This window comes from Phasianus colchicus, chromosome 13 (assembly GCF_987193195.1).
Source record: "Phasianus colchicus chromosome 13, bPhaCol1.hap1.1, whole genome shotgun sequence".
Lineage (NCBI taxonomy): Eukaryota > Metazoa > Chordata > Aves > Galliformes > Phasianidae > Phasianus > Phasianus colchicus.
The window spans coordinates 15792627-15817838 of record NC_143448.1 but is presented as its reverse complement, the minus strand read 5'-3'; the positions used below and the strand labels follow the sequence as shown (position 1 = coordinate 15817838).

Here is a 25212-nt window from a genome sequence, read left to right as displayed (position 1 = left end):
CATAAAATCACCTCCAATTAAAACAAAGCACATTGAAACAAAATCTTTTTCAATTCAGCCACCATGCTGAACAACAAGATAGCCATGTAATTATGTACCTGATATGACCTACCTGGGAACTGACTTTAAAACTGGTGTTAGATGTCTGCTATGTGCATATGTGCTAGAAAGAGGTACTCAACAACAAACCTCTCCTGTAGCTGTAGCAAAAATCTCTTTAAGTCCCTCTTCTTCAAGGTGAAAAAAGCAGAAAAAAGGCTAAATTGATCAAGTCTTCATATCTAGAAAGTCACTTCAGGCTATCTCACTGTGCATTTTTTGCTAGAATGCCTTCCAGTAAAAGTACCTTCTCTACCCTAGAGAGGGTAGTGAAGGGTTACGGAGAGGAGAAAACGAAAGTCTGTACGGAACCATGGGGGAGGGAGTCCCACTAGATTAAATCCTGAGATTTTGTCCCTCACCACCAACTTCTGTGAATCCTGTTCAGACAGACTTTCTGAAAAAGCACGTAGAAATACCCATTAGATGAGAAAAATCCCACAGTCAGGGGCACAAATAAGGTCTGAGCTCAGCCCTTTAAACAAAACTCGCTGACGTCTCTCACTTTCCGCTTCCCTTTTCTGTGTTGATTTGAGTGAGCAATGTTTCAATATTTTATATATTTGAAAACACAAGAGTTTGTCACTCACTTACCTTGTACCTCAGCTCTTATGGGCTCTGGATGTTCTTCTTTGTTTCTGCTAAATATTGTCTCCATTGCTCACGTAACCGAACAGTTCCTGTGTCCTCTACCCAGCTGCTCCTGCAGGCGTAGCGGTTCCCTCCTCTCTGGGCTAAGAACAGCTCTTTCCTGTTACATAGAAGGATGAGGTTAAAGTGCAACTCGAGCTAAAGGCTGCTGGCTTATAGATCGACAACTTATAACAGTTGATCTTTAATCCCTAACACATACACAATAATTCTTGCACATTCCCTTTAACTCTTTCACTAATTTGATGTTAGAGTAAGAAAAGCACAGCTCACCTGTTTGCTCTGTATGAAGATAGCTCAAGCAGCCAGGCACACCAAAGGTAAAATGAAACTGAAATATCAGCTTCAGCATTGCAGGGAAAATCGGAGCTGTTTGTAGGGGTGCCTGCCCCACTTGGCAGGAGCAGAGAGAAAAACAGAAGAAAGCTCTACCCACCTTTCTGAATTTGTCTTGTTGGGAGTGATAGACAACTGGAGTGTCATCGGTTTCTTTCCATTCTGTCAAATTTAACCCGGGCTATTCTGTTAACTCACAAAGTATCACTGCTGAACAACGATGAGTTTTTTTTTTCTTTAGGTACAAACAGTTCCAGAGTGAACTGAGCAGCACACCTTTGAATTAAACACCTTTTTACAAACAGACACTGTTATACATTCTCCCACATGTGACCTGATTCCACCTGGTTATCAGCTCCTTGAAGGCTCTGCGAAAGTATGGCAGGAATAATTAAGAAGAAGGGGGATTTTTAACTTCATGCATTTCTTTCAAGATAAGGTACTTAGCTGAGTCCAATGTTGTTAATTTTAAAATCCTCTAGAAAAAGAATTATTTCAATATAAAGCATGTGATTGCAGAGGAAATCACAGGCTCCATTGAACATGAAGGATAAAAAGATTCTTTGCACAATCATATATTATGCAATTTTATATGAGGTTACCCTAAAATCCGATTTTTTTTCTCCTAAATCACTGTTGTTCCCAAAATGTTTTAACATCCATTCCGAAGTCTAATTGATCATTTATAAATATCCACACTCATTGAATTGATAACACTGTTTCTGCTACAGGTGACTGCTCAGATTCCTGTTATACACATACATCACTCTTCTCATCCTCACCCTGTGTCTGCCGACTTGTCTTTACCTTGAGAAATCACCAGGACAGCATGCCTTTGTCTCCATTTGGAAAGCACTGATGGAAACAAGTGATAAAAAAAAAAATCAGAACTGCTATCTGTGCAATTTTCCTCTTTTTACACTGAAATGGATTAATATCCAAGTATTTATTTACAGTTATAATATACAGTGTAACTGTTGGAGGAAGTAGATGTGGATTAGGCAACTTCTCTAATTTCACTGTTTCACAGTGTTCCTTCTCCCTTTGCAAAGATGTGTTTGATGGGAGAGCATGGAGGTGGTTATAGAAGTCCACATTCTAGAGAGCATAGAAAACTTTTCTACTTTTCCTTATTCTTCTCATCTATTTTGAATGAGAAAGAAGAAGTTCAGTTCAACTATCAGAAGTTCAGTTCAACTTCCCTAAGAGCTGGAGTTCTTCGTCAGCACAAAGTTGCATATCCTTATGATGAATCTGAGACTGTTTCCTATTAATATTTCCATGTCTGCTTTTTGGTTTTGGCTTAAAACTCCTATACAGAACAACAGAAAGAGGTTAGAAAGGGAGCTGCTGCCTTTAGCGGGCCTATAGAACTACAAGCCCTCCTGGATTTTGGAGAGACTGCCTGACTATCTCTGATTTTGGGCTTAGCAGACACATAATAACTCACACACACAGTATTTTCCAGACCATCATAACTTTGGGCAGACTGTGCTGTCTGCGTGAAGAACAGATGGTTTTCTGTAGTGTGAGATTTTCGGCATGTTACTGAAGCCTCTTAATGGAATAGTCTGCATTGAAGGAAAGAAGTGAGAAGGGGGCAGTGCTTACTTTCTGGCTGTATAAATAGTTAAAGATTTGTACAGCTCAAATTGCTAGTTAATTAAGCTTCTTTTATAACAATAATGTAATTGCCACGTGTCTACCTTTGTACTTTTGGTTTACTTACACAAGAAGCAAATCAGTGCCTTTTGAATCAGGGAGAGACCGATCCTATTTCTTATCTCGATATTGAAATAGAAGTACTTATTCAATTTACTTTAATCACAACCTTTCCATTATAAAATTCAGATTATAGTTAAAGCCCATTAACAAAGACCAAATTACTTGCCTACATCTTTAGGCTGTGCTAAGAACTTCCAACTAATAACTGTTATCTATTATTACCAAATAAAGGCTCCAGCAGTAAAGCTGATAGGAACTTAGAGCTGCTCTTGCTGAAATCATACTGACTGCTATCTCACTGTACCAGGAGATGTAAGCTCCAATATTCATCTCTGTTAAATATTCTCTTGTTGACATCATCTCATTTCAAAAGACATATGGCCAGCACCAGTGAGGAATAATCCTCTTGCATTGTCCAAGTCCGATTGTAATTAATACAGTTTGTGTCAATTCAAACAACAGTAGTTTCCATATATTGTTCTGATTGGGCTTTGTTTGGATCAAACTAATTATTTTACTGGTTTTGGTGAGTTTTTTTGTGAGACTTCAATACATTTTGTAATAAATGAAACATTTTTTCTTTTACAATAGTGTGTACAAATATTACCAGAGACACTGATTTAATCACTCAGATAAGAACATTCTGTAACTGAGCATTAAAACTCCAAGCACTGAAGCACAGAACTGCTGCCCCAACCACACTCATACCTAACCAGACTGAGCTGACCCACGTATTATAATGTCCAAATATTCAAATGCCCAAGCATTTAAATGTGAGACATTCAAATAAAACATCACAATACCCACATAAACTTCCTCATCGTGAGACTTTCATGACCCTACCTGCACTTATCAACATCCCAAGACTACCTACATGTTTTGTTATGTAATGATACAGTTAAGCAACCTACACTCACATGTCCCCTGACTAAAACAAGAAAACAGTTCTTTTTTGCTTTTTAAATGTTTGGCATGTAAAAAGCTTTTTACATGTTCAGCAACATGTTCTCCAGTGGGCCAACTGCCAGTGTGGAGGATAGCATTTTCATCCTTGACTGAAGCTGTAAAAATAGTGTTATAGGCATCTAAAGTGAGAAATGTTAATGTTGCTGCACACTGTCCTACCTTTTAGCCTACTGCACATCTTTGGGACAACATCAGATCAAAAGCAAAAAAGAACTGCTTTCTGGTTTCAGTCAGGTGGCATTTGAGTGCAGGCTGCTTAACACAAAAGCACTGTCCCAAACAGCCTCTGGGACCTCTTCTCAACACGGGGACTGTGGGGCTGATCTCTTTGGTAAGGTTCTTTGAAATCTGCTGATGAGAAATGAAAACGTGTAACGCAGCTTTTTTTCCATGTTCTTGTCCAATAAGCTTGGAAATATTTCGTGTCAATATGGAGCAAAACAAACAGAAGATGGACGTAGGACTGCCTTAGAAATCTCTTGTGCTCACAGAAATCTGAAGAGATTGCAGAGATATCAGTGAAATTACAATGGCTGTAATTCATATCTAAGCAATTTTTTTGCCTGCTAGGTATATGTGCTAGGAAAAGTTCAGCCTATTTGTATCTACCAGTGTTAATGCTTTACCCAGATAGGGTGCCTTTAATCACTACTTCTTGCATTAACATACACATCTAAATTGTGCCGCTTATGATGGTAAGAACACATGAGATGTCAGCAGATGTTTCAGATAGCTCTGCTACTTTATATGTGAATTCAAGTCTAACCTCAGCTATCAATAGCCCTTGCCTGATTAATGTTCTTACATGGCACACATTTACTCTTCTTCCCAATAGTCAAGACTCTGCTGTGGGCAGCAATAAAACATAGGAGCTATCTGTGAGAGGGGGAGGTATACATGCATCAACTGTATGGCAAGTTAGGAAAGTCGAGCTACTAGCCCTAAGGTAGCAGTATATGCTTCTATAAGGACACTTCTCAGAAGACCTCCAGGAACTTATCCAGACAACAACTATGCCAGAAGGTAACCATACACATCCTATAAACACAAATTATGTCCAACTCAGCAGCTCCTGAATGTAGTCTAGCTTATCTGCACTTTGACCCTATCATTCCAGGTATGCATATCTAAATTAATTATTGCACCCTATAAAGATAAGAATTATTTTCTGTTTTTCTTAACAAGATAAGATCACAATTAGCAGGAATCACTGAGAAGTTCACTGTTACCACATGGAAAATTAGACATTAGAACCACAACAAAACCAAATTCCTTTGATTCAGCAAACAAGTGGGTCTTGCTATCAGGACACCCAGCCCAGAGATCAGCAAGGAAGGAGGCCTGATTGTGACCCACCTTCTAAAAGCAGTTGATAGATGGACTCTTCTAAAGCACTCTGTGGATACGGAAGATCTCTGTGTACATAAGTACTTTTCTCCATACCTTTCCAGGCAGCCTGCTCCATACTCATTACTTCCTCCTCGGGTAATAATGAAACAGACCTTTTCATGAAGCAGTTTGGCACACAGTGGAAGTGCATGTGACACACAGTCTAAACTCAAGTAAGTGATACCTGAAAATCATCTTTTTTTTCTACCTAAATGGCAGGATAGTGTAAAATGGTTTTCCATTAATATGATGCTCACAGAACAGAGATACATTTCTATTTCAGATAAAATCTATACATTACACCCAGTAATATTCAGGAACGTAAAGATGAGATTTCCTATAGAGACTAAACTTACTTGCTCTTCCTTAAGGCAAATGAACAATGGCCAAAACGAAGAAGGGTGTGATTTATTCTTTCTTATTGGCAGCTCTTCACTTCCTTAACTCTTCAAATCTAATTCTTTCTGGCCTGTGGGGGAGGATTGTCAGGCTGTATTGCTGGGCTGCCATGGTCTTTTGAAGCACAGGATGATGTGAGGCTGCACTGGGGTACAGATCAGGACCACCACCAGTCAGTATGGACACCATGCCTCTCCTTGTCTGTGCACCGATAGCACAGTGATACTATGGAACTCATTGTCCTCAGAAAATCCCAGGGCTCCCTGTAACATTTCTGTGGAAAATGAAAGACTTATTCCAACATATGCAACAGAGCTCACAAACAAAGGAGTTATGTACAGCTTTATCACAGCTTGGAGTGAGGGTGTGAAAATATTGAGAAAGCTTTGGCATTAATTTCTAGTCAAAGCTTGCAAAACACAACTGTTTTGTAAGCCTTATGTTTGCTGGACAGTGTTTGAGTTGGAGCTGCTGGTATGTAATATGTGCTGTAAAGGTACACAGCCTTTCAGGTGGAAGCTACAACTGAACAGAGATGAACAAATCTCAGCAAGATGGGAAACTTCCACGGGGACTTCTGAAACTGCTTTAAAAAATGTCCTTCTGTTGAAGAAGAATGCAAACAGCATGTTTCCTACAATATGAAAAAATCCAGAAGCAATGTTTATTTGAAATTAAGTCATTTCTTCCTTAGGAGTGAAAAAGGCTTTCAGGAATTTTTTTCCTGAGGACCCTAGTTGCTAATTTTGATGCTTTTAAAACAGATTTTTTCTTCTTTTTAAAAGCTTTTCTCTTCCTCTTGGTAAGCAAAATAAATGGCCAGATTGATTTAATGACACTAAAATGCATGAAACCAAGAAACTGCAAAAGAGAGAAAACGATCTTTCTTCCATTCCCCATCTGCTGCAGGCAGTTGAGGAGTCATTTACAGCAACTGTAGGTTTGGAGAAAAACATCATCCTGCTGTAGAAATTGCTAACAGTGTGTTCACTTGAAGAGCTTGGCTTTATTTGTAGATATTTCCAAGCATTACTCGTCCTTTCTGAGGCCTGTTTCAAAATCCATCAGTCAGAGACAAGATTTCTATTAACTTCAATTACTTTGGAGCAGATCCACAGGGGACAGCCTGTGGCACCTCTGGCATATTTAGCAGTATGTTCATGTATTCAAGTTTTCGGTTGCAGAGTGAGAATTGGATGATGCTACAGAATTAATCCATCACACATGTGAGTCAGTGGCACTTACTGGCAATGCAGTCTGTATCACTGAGTCAGACACATTTAAGTACAGTCTCCTTCTTCATCCTTATGTTTCTCACCTATGAAGCCAAAACAGAAGGGCTATCTGTCAGCTTCTCCAAAGCCAGGCAAGTCAGCAGGGCCCAAGGAAAAGCAAGGACTCTAAAAGGGAATGTCATGAAAATGTGCAGTGGCATATTTCTCTCCCAGGAAAAGGGATGGATGTGTGGACAGTGACTGGGCCAGATACATTGGACAATCGGAGAACGGAGTGGCCATCCTCAGAGGTGGGAATCCCAGACTCATCTGCCTCAACAGCCCTCTTTATCAATCAGAGATTAATGTGGGATCTGGAGCAAGGGTTCCATAGCTGAGGCAAGTCTCAGTTTTCAATTGCAGTGGGAGAGGGGGCATCCAGCTCAGTGATTATCCTTCCACCCCATGACATTTTCTTTCCCTTTCCTCTCCTACTGTCCCACCCATTAAACGCTTTCCTGTAAACTTTCTCTTGAAAACCCTGACCATAATCCTGCTTTATCCAGCTGAGAAAGGTGACTGGAGTAGAAGTCGAGAAAGGTCTTGAGACTGAAGATCATTCTTAAACATTTCTTGGATACAGTGCACATACGTTACTCTGCAAGAAACTGTAAGAAATAGAGCTGGACTGGCACACTGTGTGATCGGTGCATTGCTTTCAGGGTGACAGTGTAATGCAAATGGCATTTCTGCAATATGGGAATTCAAACAGGGATCACTGCTTCCTGCACCTCTGTTATGTAGCTCCTAAGACCAAATATAAGCATGTGTTCTTTCAGTGTCAGGCTATCGTGGTATCAATTAATATTAGGAGCATCAAATTCAGTGGAGCTGCTACCAAGGATAGGAGGATCACAATAGCTAAAGATCCTTATCTGTGCTGTGTTTCTGCTAATCCAGTGGCCTTATAAATCCAATGGGTATCTTTTGTAAGGAAGTTCAGAAGTACTGAGGGATTTCAGCTCCTAAATGTTGCTGAGCTGGCTTCACAAATTCCATCAGCAGTCAGTGCAATGTCCACATCAGGCTCCCAACTAGCTTTGATGATAAAGGCAGTATTTACATTTTCCCAGATCACTGTATCAACTTCCAGCTTTCTCTTCTATTTACTAGCAGGTAAGAGGTAGCTCTGTATAGTTAAGCAGCTTAGCTTTTAAGGGCTGATGGTAGCATTTCATATGGGTGTGGAACTCTAAACAAGCACAACAATTAGGTCTACTTGGAACAGCTGAGACTAACCCTGGTGTATGTAAACAGGTGGGCAGGATGAATATGATACAATAATTATAGGCATCACATTAGTCTCCAAAAGAAGTACCTCAAATAATCACACTAAAAGAATAATAATTATTAAAAACAAAGCAATTCAAAACAATTAAATGTATCTAGAGGAACACAGTGTGTTTTCCCATCTAATGACTTCTTGTGTTTCTCATTTTCCTTATTTTTACTGTCGTGTCTCTTTGTTGTCATTGTAAAGACCTCTGGCTTTAATGCTCATACAATGATATCTTTGATGGAGAAGCTTTATCTCACTTTTGCATGTGTCCAGTAACACTATACATCAACTTTATCTTCTCTGCTCAAGAGGAAAGCAATACTATCATATCTTCTCTTCAAACTGACTTGACATGGAATGATGTTTATACAACAGGCCTCACAAAGGCCACTGCAGTGATTTAGTACCAACATTTGCTGTGTGTCCACAGACACAATCACCATCACAGATGCCATTTGTTCCATGTGCTATTGCAGCTGTTGTTGCAAGCAGAATAGAGGAAGGAGGAATACTGATGACGTGACAACTCAAGCTTTTGAAGAAGGCAGCAAAAAGAGTGTTGATGTGATAAGCACTACCAGTGCCACACTGGGCACTAAGCTGAGAATGTGGCTTGGGATCACAGTTCTAATTTCTCTTGCTATATGTTTGGCTATGGAGGAGGCAACTGACGAGGAAGGAACCCCTTGCTCAAAGCATCAGCTAGCTTTCAACCACTCATGCTATGAGTTTGTTAGACTGCAGCGTACATTCACAAGTGCCGAGAGGTGGTGTGAGAGAGGAGGGGGGCACCTTGTCTTTATTGAAAATGAGGAGACTCAAGAATTCTTGCAGAAACATATTGCTGAGGATCAGGAATGGTGGATAGGACTGATTTCAGACTCCTTGCTGAATGAAACTACTGACGGTAGGTGATTTTAAAATCTTGTCTTCTTTAGAACTATCAGACTGGGATGCTTTCCTACCATGGCAACAAATGCAATCTATCCCACCATAGATGTCTGCTGAAAAGCCACTGTCTTTTGTTGCTGTAACTTTAGATTTATATTAAGATATTTTAATTGTCCGCTTCACTTCTCAGTTGTATGCTGTCACCATTTGCATTTGATCTTGCTCTTGTGTAAACACACATTAGATTAGCTTGCTGACCCAGTGAAAAATATGTGCTGGGTTGGTTTTCCAGTAGACAAGCAAGCTAAGCATCATGCTGGGAAATGCTGCAAGATCTGATGTAAGGGAAATTGTGGAATCTTGAGGCTGAGAGTCTGGGAGGACGCAGCAGTGTCTTTTTTAGTGGTTATGTCAGATTTCATGTAAAACTAAATTGAAGATCTCTATTCAGACAAAACTGCCTTTCCTTCAATAGGAGCAAGGATGCAGATTTGTTCTGCAGACTCTGACTCTTTAGTTGTTTTCCTATGGGAAATAAACACTCAGGAAATGTATATTTTGTTGACAGGGTCAATTATTTGGCTGGACACCTCAAATGTAAGCTACAGTAACTGGTACAAGGATCAGCCATCTCCTTTCTCATCTGTGTGTGGATACATCCTGAAGAATGCCAAGTATCAGTGGGGTGTGACTGAAAACTGCAGCCAGGAATTTGACTTCATCTGTGAGTTTGGTAAGATGGAACTAAGAAGTGAGCTTACTCTATTCACAATTGTGCATAAATTGTCTTGCTTCTTTCAAAGTGGCTGAGCAATAATCTGAAGTTTATTAAAAGTGAACAAGCAAAAAACCATACAAGCCCAATAGCTGCTCTTTTTCCACTTTGTTTGTGATCTGAACTGAAGGAAAGAAGAATCCTAAAATCACCAGGTTTCAGAATGGTTACAAATATGAACTCACCTACCTATATGATTGCTCTTAAATTCTTAATCACAAATATGGGCCAAAGCAAGCCCATCCAAATAATTTCCATTCATCACGGAAGCAAAAATACTGCCAGGCTTCCAGTGATACTTGTTCTAGCAGTCTGAAGTAAGCAAATGTGAGAGCAAGTTTTTCTTGTTTCTTCTCAGATCCTTCCATCAGTTGAAGTTCAAGGGCTTCCCTGGGCCAAGGATACAGACAAGAGCCTGTTCTTCCTTGTGCTCAGACAGAAAAAGTACGGTCTTTCATCCCTTAAACTGCTTGGAACAAACAGTCCTGGAAAGGAATGCTGGCAGTATTATCCCGTTTGACATATAGATAAGAGGGGAATTTGTGTTCCTTGCATTCTGCACATAAACCAAGTACTTTAAACTGTAACTAGATCTAAGGTCAAAAGCACTCGATGGCAAATCTGGCTGTAGACTCACTAATACAGTCTTCAAATCCAATATACATGTACAGGTTACCACAAGCCATAGCAGGGCTATTGCAGTGGTGTGACATAATTAACAAGTCATTCCATAAACAGCAAAATGAATAATGTTTTGTTTCCTGTCTTGATCTTCTGTTCCATATCCCCTCTCCATCCTTCTCCCCAGACCCCCTGCTCACTCCTATATCCCCAGCACTTTCTGTCTCTCCAAATACTTCTCCCTCTGTCCCCGTGGCTCTGCAGCAGCTTCAAAGCATCAGTTGTACCTGCTGGCCCTCATCATAAATTGGAGTATAATTTCTACTCATAATAGAGGCACTGATGCAGTTCTTTCTCTTTCACCCAGCTCTTGATTTTCATGAATTTTAGAGTGTTTTGAGGTTTATATCTATACATCAAATTTGGCTGAAGATGACTAACATTAAAAATGACTGGAGGAGTGGAAATTGGCAGACAGTACAATTCCTTCAGCTGATTTTCCTTGCAAAAACAGATTACAATTATTTTTTTCCATTATAACCACAGTAGACAACTATCTGTTTTTAAGGAAGCTACCATCTGTTACCATAGGATCTGACTTAAAGCCCATTAAATTCAATGAGAGTTTGCTTTATTGAGCAACAATGCCCTGCCCTACATCCATCTTTTCATTACCAAGGAAACTGAGAACAGATTGAGGTAATTACAGCCTTGTTTTCAGTATTTACAGCCTATGTCCATTAATGCACATACATGTTTCAATAATAGTGTAGACTCCTCTTTTACTAGCTTTGCATGCAAGGAATTTGAACAACCCTAAAGAAACAGGGACAACATTCTACTCATTAATTCCTCTGGGTGCTGAACGTTTAGAAGTTTGTGCTGCCTCACTGCTTCAGTTTGTCTCTGTAAAATGGGCATAGTGATATTTAAGTCACACCCAGGTACTGTGAGACTTAATTCACACCAAGTATGAAACTTCATATGAAATCTATAGGTAGCTCCTATAGTGATATCATTATTTGCACTGAATCTCTCTGATTCCTCATAACTGTGCACATTTGATGACCTGAGACATGTTTCTAAAAGCATCTAACCAGAGACAGCATTCTGCCTTCATCCTTTCTTTGACTCTGTCCTTGAATGATTTGTGCTTCTCAGCTCAAGCAGAAGTTTTCCTTAGTTCAATTCACTGCTCTTATTATTTTATCCTACCAATTGGTGCTCTGTGAATTAGGAGTCTGTTGTAGTAAAAGTATACATTTTGAACCAGTACAAAGGAACACACATCTGGTTCTATGCATTTTCATATGTAATTTTACTAAGACAGCATATACTATGAGAGCCCTCTATGCCAAGTAAAAAACAAATAAATGGAAGAGATAATAGCCTGTATTATAATTTAACAGCAAATTATTTTCCAAGCTTATTTAGAGAGCTCTAATCTGTAAACTGATCATGTTGCTATAGCTACAGCCAGGCTTAGATTTAGCTTTAAATAACAGTAGCATACAATTACTGCAGTGTGCAAATACTGGCTCTGTTAATCAAGGTGCTTAAGGGGAATGATCAAAACAGCAATTGGAGGACAATGTCTTTAATCCTGAGACAGCTGAAATAAAAACATTCTTTTGCAACACTTTCATGTAAGAGCTTTTCATCCTCCTCTTCAGGTACTACATATCCTGATTGCTAAAGGATCCCAAGAAATCTAAAGGGTAATTAACTGCCTCAGAATAACCCAAGAATGAGGTGTTTGCTTTTAGAAATATGACCTTACTCATTTGAGCAGTCCTGCTGAATGGAGCCTATTGAATATCACAAAGGAATAAAGATGTCTTTGTAACAGAAATGGGATCAGGTCCTGTACTTTATATGCAAACTCTTCTCTGATGCAATTACCTGAATATCATGCAAATCACATACTGCTACAAGGCTTTCTGAAGTAAGATGTGATCAGAAACCTGCCAGTACTGTAGGTCAAACAAATGCTATATGTTTTTCACAAATGTATATTTATTCTTTTCAATGGCAATATTTTCTTTTATTAAATACGTTATCAAATTTTTGTTTAAGGTGGTAAAATGGAAAAGTGTTTGATGCTTTCTTCTTTTTTCCATTTTCAGTATTGCTTAATTTAAGAGGGAGAGAAGGAGAGAAAGAGAAACAAACGGGGAAAAAAAAGAAAATGCAGGAGAACTCTAGAAGATTTTTTTTTTTTTTTTGGAAATTCAAAAAGTTAAATCAGAGTTTTTCTTCCCTATTAGAAAATGGCCAGAGCATTGCTTGTGATAATTACAATGCCACCGTACAGTGTGGATCAGGAGAAGTTATTCAAATCGGAGAGTCATTCTATGGACGGAAGACCCCTCACTACTGCATATTGGAGACTCCTCCCCAGAACGACACGGAGGAAGAATGTAGCTGGATCAGTGTCAAAGAAGAAGTGGCAGGTAGTGTCTTATGGCATGGAGGTTTGCTGTGGGATTTTGTCTAGAACTCAGGAACAAGATACTAACGCATTTCTACCCTTGTTTCTGTGATTGCCTCTCACCTGAATTATGACAGCTACAGACAAAACCACTAATCCATATAAACTTCTTTCCAGGACAGTGTCATGGTCTTCAGGCCTGCCAAGTGGCAGCGGATGGCACTTTCTTTGGAGATCCATGTCCAGCTTCTGGAAGCTATTTGTCCATTCAGTACCACTGCAAGGAGGGTAAGCACAAGGGCTGTCAGTATCAATAGCTTGTTCTTCACTAGGCTGTAACACTATGAGTGTAATATTTTTCTCAAAAATCCCTGCTCTGTCCTCAAGGAAGAGCCTGGAACAGTGATGATTACACAAAATACTGAAGACATAACAAGGTAATTTCTCTGTCCTTACTGACAGCTCCAGAGGGTTTTTGATAGGATAAAAAGCCAGGAAATCCATACACATATAATACACAAATAAAATTATATCCCAACATGAATATTGACCAACTGATATGGAGAAGAATCAGCTCCTGATCACTCCACTAATGCATTCAAATTGACAGCAGTGTCAAGTCTGATTTGAAGAAGGCCTGTTCTCACCAATGCATGAATATCAATTGACTCAAGCAAGAAATGTAGACAAAATGGCACTGAATTCTGTCGTGTTTTACAGGTCTGCAGCTGATTGTAACAGACACATGTTTTATCTTTGAAAACATCACAATCACTTTGAACTGGCTGCTCTCTCCATACTCTGGCAACCTTTCCTGCATCATTAGCACTGGAGATGGCCACACTGTGGATCCTTACTACCCTCTAACGTAAGATATATCCCTTACACATCATCAGAACAGAAAAATTAAGGGCATTGTTTTAGTGTGAAGAGCCTTGTCCACCTCCTGACAGCAGGAGACATGAGTCAGGTCAGAAATTTGACAGCTGTGACTAGTGTTGTCACATAAGGAGACTTGCCAGGACAGTTTTCCACAAGTGGCCATTCTCTTTCTGTCGTAGACTGCTCAGCAGTGTCACACATAGATATGCATCTCCTGGGGAGTTTGTTGTTTTTGTGGAATGCAGCACCAGCGAATGGCACGTGACAGCACAGAAGCGGGTGATGGTTCAGGACAAGATGGATGAACTAAGCATTACTGGGTGCTACAGCCACCGTGAGTCTGGGAACGGCTCTCACTGCCGAACGCTGTATGGAGAGCTGTTGTGGATTCAGGTTGAACTCAATGGAGGTAAGGGTAATTAGTCTGTGTGGTTTAAATAACTATCTAGATACTATCCTAACCATGGAATGGAAGTAGGATTTTCATTACAGAAAACACCTCTTTTTTTCCCCCTCTAATTGTTGCCTTTCTGCAACTGAACACTCCAAGCTCTATTGGAGGGATTCTTTCCCAGAGGGATTACACTACTTTGAACATAAACGTAAACCCTTTTTCCCTCTCCACAAATCTGACAAAGCATGACCTCGACTTCAGTCACATGAATCTACATGGAGCCAGTAGTAATATTTCTGCATTTGAAGTTAGGAATCCACAGAAATGCCTCTCCAGCTGAGGGTAAGAGGATTTCACACTAAGCAGGTCATGTTTGCTATTGTATATTTTGTTCTCACTTCGGGCTCCTGGAATCTGCGTGTTTAAAAAGTTAAATTCAATAGCATTTGAATTCTCTTGACTGCCTTACTGCTCACAGCAGAAAATGTGACAGACTTCCATAGCAAGCCTAAATGGGCACAAAAACACTTGGGAGTGACTTTATTCAAAATAACTGCATTGCTGCAGTATTTTTATGACTCTAGAAATACTTAAATGCTGTATGAAACAGAATGGGATTGCCTATTATGCAAGCTGTGAGAAATTCTGAACTGTCTTTTTACAGGTAGTGGAGTGACGTACATTGTATTAGCAAATAACATGACACTTACTGAGTCCAGTGCAGAGGAAGGAATTGCCCCTCACAACCTGACACTTGACAGTGCTGCTCAAGAGCTGCTAGGCCCTGGGGTACATCAGCTGCAAATCCGAGTGTCCAGCAACACAACTGCACCAGAGATCTCGGAGAGCATCACTGTTCACTTAATTGAGCCAGTGTCTGGTCTTCGGGCTGTATTAGCTTCTCACACGCTGCAGCTGGGGGAGAATTTGGAGATAAATGTCTCTGTGGCTCATGGTGCCCCAGCTAGGATGAGGTTTGAAGTGGTCGGATTGAATGAAACTCATGCTCACCAGGAAGACTGCCCTCAAGGGGAACCTCAAACATACATCATTCCCATGCACTCTGAAGGTACAGCATGCTGACTTCTGTGTTTCTAAGATGCTCCTGTTTGCTCATAAACATAACTTTCCAAGTTTATACTCCATTTCACACTATTGTGATAGAAAATCTGAGGAGTTCTCAGCACAGATGACAAAGAAAAGGGAAGCTCCATCCTCACCTGCACATCAGTCTCCAGCACGTAGTTTTTGTTGGAGTTAGGAATCAGCTTTTAAGCATTTTTTCTTCCCATTATTAAGCAATCAAAGCCTTTAAAACATGGGACTAGTGAGATTGTCTTTAAGAGATAATTCAGTGGCAGAAGACAAAAAAAAAAAGTCTCCTTTAATAAATTATTCAAATCCCATGCAAAAGCTGGCACACTAGAAGCTAATTATGATTTCGTTTTATGTTTTAAAATTTTCAACATCAGAAGCTTTCTTGGGCCTCCCTGTACCCATTTGAACATCCCATCCCCTCAGGTAGAAAATCTCAAATAAGACAGATGCTTTCCTAAGTGGAAAACTCATCAGCAAACAAACAAAATTTACCGAGAGAAAATAATAGAATTTTCTTTATGAACTTTATATCACAAACATGATAGTCTGGTCCACTGACATACTAGTTTGGACATTTGTCTTTTCTAGGTATTTTCCTAGTGAAAGTGGTGGCCATGAATGCTTTCTCAAATGTGAGTCTGGACATTGGGTTCATCAATGTGCTGGCAAACAGTTCTCATAAAGAAGGTAATTGCGTTAATCTGACAGTGCTGGCTTTGACCACACGTCTTTTTGCAATCAGAGCACTTCATGGAGTCTTTATGGTTTGCGTCTAGTAATTTCTTCCTTTCCAGCAACAGTGCTGAAACTTTTGAGAAGGCTTCTTCCTGATGACAGCAGATTCCCAGGCTTTGAAGTGCTCATTAATTAGCATCACACTCTATGTATTACACATTGCACATTTGCTGTTTGTCCTCAAGTCTAATTAGTGAAGTGTGTGTCCTGGGATATAGTTCTGAAGTTAGGAAATATCTGCATCACAGCAAATCACATAAATTGCTGTCAGTAAACACTTCTAGATGGCAAGTCCTTACATTTACAAAAGCAGAATATACCAGGAATAAAGTGACTTTAGAATTAATCCCATTGAAACCTTTCCAGTACTTTCCCTCATTTCTTCTCTGTACATCAGTTAAATTTCATCACCTCCTGTAAATTTGATTTGCACCATTATGACTGAAGAATAACAATGATCTTACTTAGAGTATGTGACTATCTAGTTAGAGTTTCATCTACTGAAACTAAGTTGCTGATCACAGTTATTGTTTTTTGTAACAGATCCTACTAAGGAAAAAGACAGCTCTAAAAGAAATACCCAAATGACCAAAGTAAGTATTATTTAAAGAGCTTTTTTTAAAATTGAAATGCATTACATAAGAGTATGGGAATATTTGGCCACACGTCGTTCCTCTATGCCATCTGTTGCTATTCCTATAGCTCATACTCACATGCTACCACTGGTTAAGGAAAGAGCATTTAAACTGCAGATGCACATAGAGTGATCCGGTGTCTAAATTTTCAGCCCTTTTACATTTATTTATGAAATAGCATATGTGTTTATACATGCCACTGTCCTAACTGGTATATTTACTTATTTTTTAGGGTCACCAAAGAAAAAACAAAATACATATTAAACCGAGTCGCCACGTGGATCCTTTCACAACTATTACTCTTGGTTGGCCAGATAACAATGATAATTCCAGTTTTCTCTGGTCTTGTGGTATGTAAATTTCCTGAAGTTTTTCCACCAATTTTTATTTCATGAGTGACAAATGTTCTGTCAGGCCAGACCAAGTTGTGATACTCTGACTGATGGTTTAATTTCTGCCTGGCATTAAAAGTTTGCCATTCACTGTGTATGAAGAATGCCCCTCTACCCAACTAATCATGGTATATAATACTGCATGGTACACAGTTCTGTTTTTTTTTTTTTTTTTCCCAAAGATAGATCTGAGGTTTTAATTTGTCAAGACCTACCCCCTAATCCTTTACTCTCATAGCCAAGAGCTAATTCCAAGTGACTTACACAGTTAGGTATTTGAAAGGTATATGTCTCAATAGAACAGCAATAGTTCTATAATATTTATGGCTGAAAACTGGATTTAGAGCATCCATGTTCTGTCCTCACATTTTTCCTTGATCTCATGTATTATTTCAAAGAAATCAGTCTGAACTTTGGTTACCTCCTCTATAAACCATGACACTTAAGGAAACCTGTGGTTCTATAAAGATCTTTGAAACCTGTACGAGGGAAGACCCTTATAAGTGACGTGGGATGTTATAACTATTCAAGCTATAAAAGAAATGTTCATGCAGGAGCTTGCTGGCCTGAATGGGATGAATGTGTGCAGCACCAGATAATCCTCACCAGCCAACAAGAGGTGCAAATCCCACCTTCCTGCCTTCCTCCTCCGAAGTCAGCAGTGACTGTGAGGGTCACAGTGCGAAGCCACGGGAATGAAGAGAGGCAGGATGAACAATGCCTCTATGTGACTGCAAAACAAGATCTACAGCTAGAAATCAGGTCTGTTTTCAAACTTCAGCATTCACTACTTAATATCACTACACAGACCTAGTGCAGGACCACGTGTATCATTATTAATTACAATTATGACAATTTATTGATTGTTGTAAATTTATTTATTACCATCAAAGGAGTTAAAGACAGTGGGCCTAGCTGCATTTTTCCAGTCTGCATTTCTGAGCATAATCCCTTTATAAACTGAATAATATTCTTCCCAAAAGCACTTAGGCATTTTAACCCCCTCTACCTTTTATCTACCTTTTTTTGGAGATTTCCATATGCAAACTTAATTGAAATGATGGGAATAAAAGTAAAAAATAGGTCTGAAATTCCTACTAGACACCCAGAGACACAATAATGCTTTAAAAAAATCTGGTCTTTGGGAATCTGGGGCCTCACTGAAGATCAGTGGCATTTCAATGATTTGTTAATATAATCCTTTCAGGAGGTTAAATAGAGCTAGGATTTACTTGAGAGCTTGAATGAACATGAAGAGTGTGTGGATTCTGCACTTCAGTCAGTGCTGAAAATAAAGATGAAGGTTTCTAAAACTCTTGCTGTAAAATGAAGCATTTCACTATTTGTGAGTCGCAGCTCACTTGTATAAATATCATGGGGATTTTGCAGATGTTCATTAAACAAGGTTAAAACGGCTGACATCAGTGGTTGGACTGGATGATCTTTTAGGTCTTCTCCAACCTTGGTGATTCTATGAAAATATTCTTTCTATGAAATGACTGTGACTTCTCGTCCAGTTACTACTTGTAGCTACTGTCTTACTTCCCTACAGGTGTGAGGCAAACTGCAAGCCAGTGAATGCAAGTGAGGAAGTTGTTTTGAGTGTGTCTGGACAGAAGGACTCTCAGGACATGTACTATAACTGGTACTTAGATAACACATTCCAAAACAAGGTGAGAGCAACAGATTTGTCAGAAATACTACCAATAAGCATCTATTACGAGGAAAAGCCACACAGCCTCAGAGTGGTGCTTTGTCACAGGGGAGCTTTGCAAATAGCAGGGAAGACCAAGACATGGTGGTGTCGTGTCTGGGAGCAGTTATAATAACATCAAATTGCTACCCCACTTCTGCAGCCCAGCTGCAACAGAAATCGCAGCAAAGAGTCTCTGCTGTCATGTTTTCTTTTCTGTCTGGCTTTCCAGTCTACACCCCTCCCTCCAGCCTGCAGCCTGACTGGTTTCCGTCAGAACTCTTTGAGTTTGCTTCAAAGCAACACATCCACGTTGATAATGAACAGCTCCTTCTTGCAGACACATGGAGAAGCTTTTCAGATTAAAGTAACAGGTAGGGACAAGCAGGGTTTTTTAGACTGCTTTGAGATAGTCCCTGCCACCATGACATCATACAGATGTTACGTACATGTACTCTTGCTGACAAGCAATTCTACAAGTTTAGAGCTGTTACTTTACATATGGGTTCCTTCAAATAATTAAGTTTGTTCTGGGCTGTTGCATGGCAGGACAAATTCCATTCTCTCGCTCCAAGCTGTTAACAATTTTGTTAAGGCTCATCTGAAAATAACATTATATTGAATACTTGATCAAATAATGGAATTTTAGTTTACAATGCAAAAACTGTTGTGCTCTTAATAGTTCTTCTCTTCTTATGGCTCACTCAGTAGTGGGATTCCACTTCTGATTAGGCCAACTATTAGGTTTGTGTTGCCTGAACAACACTGCCACGATAGGTAAGATGTCTGCAGATCAGTGCTGCCACAGCATGATTACTGCTGATGTTCTGCTCCCTCCACTCCCAGCACTGACTCAGCGTGCTTACGGGGAACAAACCTACCTTGTCAGCACCGTGCCTCCGCCCCAGGTCCCCAGCTGTGCCGTGTCTCCCAAGCAGGGATCTGTGCTCACCACTTTCACAGTCTCCTGCAGCACTCCATGCTCTGTGGATTCGTGCCAAACAAGTCATAGCACACAGCTCAACTACTGCTTCTATCTGAACTCAAGTAAGTCCTGAGGTGAACTGTTTGACTAAGTGCTTCTTCACATTTCTGGCAAGCACTGTTACTGCTGTCAGTAAGAGCAAAGGCACGGCCTGCTTCTGCTCTTTGTCTACATATAAGCCAGTCAGGTCTGCACAATGCAAACCCACAGAGCCCTGTTCTTAGATAGCAGGAGGTGTCTGTGTGATGTCTGTTAGGTAACAACATCTTTCCTATTTCAGATTCTCTCCTGCACTGTGGCCCAGACCCTGAACTCTTCCCAGTTTATCTTCCACTTGGAGAAGAGGAAAATAATTTCATCTTACATGTGACAATTACTATTAGCAACAGTTTCGGTGATACAGTTCACACCAATGCTTCAGTGAAGGTACCCAGAAGAAATACTTTATTTCAAGGTGTTCCAAGTTGATGTTAACCTGTGAATCTCTTTTGGAACTTCTTCCCATTTTGTATTTATTACATATCTGTGACCATACAATAATCCCCATTTCCCCATCAAGCAGAGACTATTCTCAGTGGACTCAAAGTAGTCGAGACACTTCCAACTACTCTTTTTCTAGGACAGAATTTTAAAAGATGACCTATTTGAACACTGGGTAGCAAAAGCTGTATTTAGAGAGTCTGGAGTTATTCTCTAATAGGTCCCAGAAAACTCCTGCTTCTGCCTGTCCAGCAGATTCCTATCAGGCTGATAGAAGTCCATGTCTTTCCCCATGTTTCACACTCAGTGAAGCTGCTTTTCACTGCAAATTTTTCTTGGCAATCCATTCACTGGGGTTTAGAAAACTCTGGGTTGAATTAGGCTCTGTCTCTTCTGCACAAATTTGTCAGCCAAGTTGGCAAGATCAGACATCTTAAAAAGACAGAAATTTGTCATAGATTGAGAAGTGGGGTGTTTTCCTACATTTGGACATTTCTAAAGATGTCCCATTGTATTTTAGAAAGCAAACAACATTCTATAGGGTTTTAACAACAGCATGAATCTGTTCCATTTGTACAAGTCCATGACTTCAGCACTTAGTCAAAGGACCCAAGAGGACAGCAGAGCTGTCTGGAGCATTTAATACAAAATAAAACACACAAAAAAACCTGGTAACATAGTTTTCTGTCCCACTCGGACTAGGCTGCCAATGATACGGTTGCAGAAACTGTTCAATGACAACTATAATTGTTAGCAATGTTAAGAGCATATCTGTGATTTCCCCGTCAGGTTATACAAGCAGATACAATCGATGGGAACCTGACCCTGCAGACCATTGTATCTGAGAAGGCAAACACCATCCTAAAAGATGGGAACAACAGTATGAGTCTTTTCCAGCTGTTTAAGTCAGTGACTTCAGTCCTTAATCATGAGACCCAAGAGGAAAACTTTAACATATCTTTACAGACAGACACACGAAAAGAGGTGAGCCAGACACTTGTTTTCTTGCAGTACAGTGCAATATAATGGACTCTTCGTACTCTTTGACAGCTCGTAAGTAACAAAAAGCTCATATATCAGCTCTTTAAATCAATGGAGGTTTCAAGTTTCTGGTATCCATCTCAGTGTTTGGCACGGGTTTTGGCTGTTATTCACTACTTGCCCAAGCAAAAAATTTGTTTTATCATCCATCAGTAAAGGAACACATTCACAATTCTTATTGCAATCACTTAAACTAATTTGGATAGTCTTTTTAAACTTACAGTAATTTGATTTTGAACAAAAATTAAATATTAATAAAATTGCCTTTCCTCTAAAAATTTCCCCTGGAGTCCTAGATAGCAAGTAATTTTAGTTTATTCCTTTCAGCTACAAGCTTATGTTTCAGTTATAAGCTTATATTTAGACTGTGCTTTGCATGCTCAGGTGAAAAGATAAATGCAGCATATCCTTCAGTTATGATTTATTATTTGAACATGGCTCTGCTTTCTCCAGAAGTGGAATTTACATGTAATTCACACTCATCTGAGAAGTAACTGCTTGCTCCTGATGTATGTTAACTGTAAAAATTCTCTGTGTTGGAAGAAAACACAAAGCTCATGTGGTTACACAGCTACTAAGGAAGTGGCAGCTTCTCAGCAGACCTAACATCAGTTCACATGATGCTTGAGGAGTTTTATTCTACCACATATTTCACAGCAAGCCCGGCTGTCAATATATAGCACTATTTGCACAGTCTTAATTAGCATCTTAATCTTTTGCCTAATTACCCCTTTCCATTCCAAGCTCCGAGGGCTAATGCTGACAACTCTCTCTGCTGTTAATGTAACATCAGTACAAACTGCTCTTAAGATGTCAGAAGTACTGAAAGAAATCACTTACAGGACTGAAGAGCTGTCTGTCTCAGCACAGGTAAGAAGCAATTCATCCTGTCTCCATACACCAGCAGTTACAGACTCCTTTGAACCCTTCAAACCTTGGAAGAATGTCAGTGCCTTACAGTTATCTGTTCTTTGCTCATTTCTTTTTATAACTGTACCAGCATGTATGTCTTGACCAGACGGGAATACATTTTACTGTTTTGAGTAAGCAAATCTGGAACCACAGACATTGACTCAGCAGCCACTGCAATCCAGGCTATGACTGGCCAGCCAGTTACATTCTCTGATACATCTTTCAGATGGAAACCTTAACTTTCAGTGAGCAAGCAGCGTGGCAGGAACATGGCAGCACAACCAGAGGAACCAAGCACAAATGTTAAGATTGGCCTTGCAAAAGTGTTCCTGGAGTCTTGAATACAATATGACATTAGCAGATAATGTATTTGTGTTTAAGGAGTAAAAAGTAAGCACAGGGAAGGGCAGAACAAACTGGGGAAATTTTACAAATAAACTGGCAATGAGAAGAGCTGTCCTGATTTCTGGTATGTTATACAGCTATAGCCAGACAATGGCCTGGGAGCACTTCAGCAGTTAATTTCAGCAGGATAAGAATACAGCTCAGATTCAGTACTCACAGTACAGAGAGGCTGCTATGCATTTGCAGACTGTGGGAATGGACATGTATGAGCTTGCAGTGAATTTGCTTGGCTTTCTCACCCTGAGCTATTATGCTGGCCAGTGCTTTCACAATCACAAAGCAATCATTAGCTGTGTTTGGGCACAAAATAAAAACTGTAAGATTCATTCTCCTTTGGCATTTAGCACAGCACAAGGCCAAAGGTATTACTTGCTGATAAACCAACAGGCTATATGGAAATGAAGATTGAAATGCACATGCATTTGACTGTGGTTATATTTTGGACTCACCACTCTGAAGTATAACCTGATTTACTACATTACTGTACATCTAAACTGTACCCTGGCCCAGTGTTTGAATGATAAGCCTCCTTCAAATATTATTCATCTTGCTTTTATGGGTTGAATCTGTGGAAGCAGGCTGTGCTTTTCAGGTCTGTATTACACATTAGTATGTCATCTAGTAGTATACCATCTTTATTAGTGTTTGAGGTGTTAGCCCAGCACAAGTAATTACAGTAAAACAGCTTTAGCCACAAATTCCCATGGGATTGCTTATGTTGCAATACTCAGTAAAAGACTCAATGGCACAATGTGTTGCTTGTGTCATTGGTAGTAATAAAACAGAGACTTTTCCACTTATTTCACATGCAGGTGGAAGCCAGCAATACACTGAAAGATGTCAGTGCTTCCTTGCTCACTGTAAACACAGAGGACAGCAGAGATGATCAGAAACTAACGGATGCAGCCAGCTACCTATTTAATGCAGTGAGCAATGTCCTTCAAGCCTCCATACAAAACAGAGCCATGAACACTACAGTGCCTGAGGCAGAACAGGTAATTTTGATTCAGCCCAGTTTGTAGAAGACTGTGGCTGAACATCTACTTTAGAAGACTCTAAAGAGCTTTGCTGCCTTGCATTTTTAAATTGACATCAGGTGGGGCACAAAACAGTGCACTGTAGAAGGCAAGATCAGCATTAAGACCTCTAAGGGATGACAAGTAGATGGATTGCAGTAAATCTTTTTTTCCAGATTTGGTTCTATTCCCTCCTTTTTCCCCTCAGTTCAAGGAAGACTCAGGTATTCAGTATTCATGACTTGTTTCATAACTTCAGAGCTCAAATCTGTTCAGGTTTCTGCTTACATTTTCTCAGAAAGCCCACTCTGATTTTCTATTTAGAATTAAGTAATGTGCTTGTTTTGTCTTAGGCCTTCCTATTTATATGTGAATTGTCACATTTCCCTTTGTGTAATTCCTGGACTGAATACACTTTAGCTGTCAGTCCTGCAAAGGAGTATGACATAAATCTAACCTGAGAGAAAATGTTACGCACTGTTCAGACTCCCCCAGGACAACACAACAGTAACACTACCAGTAGGTAATTAGATCTTGCTTTATAAACACTGAAATGTGCAGTGAAAGGGAATTAACATACATAAATACATAAATGTCTTGCATGAAATTGATGTCATGTTTGTAGTCTTTCAAATTTCATGCACAGAAGTTCTAAATATTCGATTTCCATTTACTGTAAGACATATTTATTTGCAGTATGTTATGTTTTCATGAGAATTACAGAACTTGAATTGCTGATAAGAATAACTTTCTCTGAGATTAACAAGAACATCATCGAGTTTGGCAGCTTTATAAGACACTGTGAAAGCAATATTACATAATAAAAGGAATTAAGGGCCAATAGTGGGCAACTTACTGATTCTGAGCAGCTCTGTTAGATGTTCCCTCCTCTAATGCTTGTCTAGAGTTTGGTGTCCCACCAGCTCCTGAATACAGTTGAAAATCTGCAGAGTGCCCTTCTGTTTGGGAAGGAACCAGATGATGAACCCATGGTCCTTACCACTCATTCCGCCACGATGTATATAAACAGGTAACAGTAACAAATGTCTGTCTGTCTGTCTGTCTATCTTCCCCAACCACCCCCTGCGCTCCTGATAGGCACCCAAACTTTCCTCAAATATTCATTGCATTATCCTTGAAACCACCCAACCACTCAAATTAATACTGCAGCATAATGACAACTTCAACAGCATGATGAAGTTGCTAACTAATTGTAAGAACAGCTTGGACCCCAATTAGCTTCAGTTATATCATCTTAAAAATTCTCATGTTGTGCTTCCTTTGACCAAAGAAGAACTTACTAGTAGCTGCTTGCCTTTAAAAGATAAGTTCTTTCTTATTTTCCAAGTTGCCAAGCTGCCAATAACACATGATATACGAAACTGTAACTAGATTGACAAGAGCAAATATAATCATAAGGAGCCTGATGAGTATTCTCCATTCCCAACAATCATCCCCATATTGTTCCCCAAGAGTCTGATTTTCATTCACATTTAACTGTGTGTAGAAATCAAGAACATGTTCATACAAAGACCACGTGCACCTTTTGCATAAGTACACCGAATTGGGTACAACTTCACATTCAGATATGCCAGTCCACCCCTTTTCCTGATGACTGTATGGTAGTGTTATGTGAACTACTACATCAGAGACAATGTACTAATATATTTGCTGGCAGAGTCAGAAATAATTTTCCAGATAAGCTATA

General features: G+C 39.6%; 2 protein-coding genes across 9 annotated transcripts in view; one reads left to right on the top strand and one right to left on the bottom strand.

The window, feature by feature from the left end:
* BCO1 (beta-carotene oxygenase 1) overlaps window positions 1–22097 on the bottom strand; it is a 34471-nt gene extending 12374 nt beyond the window's left edge. The window contains exons 1-4 of one of the 8 annotated variants that reach the window (XM_090149399.1): window positions 12960–13041; window positions 5523–5839; window positions 1894–1941; window positions 694–850 (exon numbers count right to left, since the gene is read on the bottom strand). In XM_090149399.1, coding sequence (XP_090005525.1) covers window positions 694–757 — 64 coding nt within the window. In that variant the 5' untranslated portion in view covers window positions 758–850; window positions 1894–1941; window positions 5523–5839; window positions 12960–13041. The other 7 variants (XM_090149400.1, XM_090149398.1, XM_031614885.2 and 4 more) reach the window with 7 other exon arrangements.
* LOC116243887 (polycystin-1-like protein 2) overlaps window positions 9038–25212 on the top strand; it is a 33004-nt gene continuing 16829 nt past the window's right edge. Inside the window, 18 exon segments of the mRNA XM_090149405.1 lie at window positions 9038–9742; window positions 12673–12858; window positions 13014–13124; window positions 13557–13704; window positions 13898–14127; window positions 14777–15181; window positions 15799–15897; window positions 16489–16538; window positions 16813–16930; window positions 17527–17734; window positions 18525–18645; window positions 18898–19039; window positions 19512–19712; window positions 19931–20076; window positions 20920–21114; window positions 21916–22041; window positions 23301–23483; window positions 24410–24534. Coding sequence (XP_090005531.1) covers window positions 9493–9742; window positions 12673–12858; window positions 13014–13124; window positions 13557–13704; window positions 13898–14127; window positions 14777–15181; window positions 15799–15897; window positions 16489–16538; window positions 16813–16930; window positions 17527–17734; window positions 18525–18645; window positions 18898–19039; window positions 19512–19712; window positions 19931–20076; window positions 20920–21114; window positions 21916–22041; window positions 23301–23483; window positions 24410–24534 — 3044 coding nt within the window. The 5' untranslated portion in view covers window positions 9038–9492.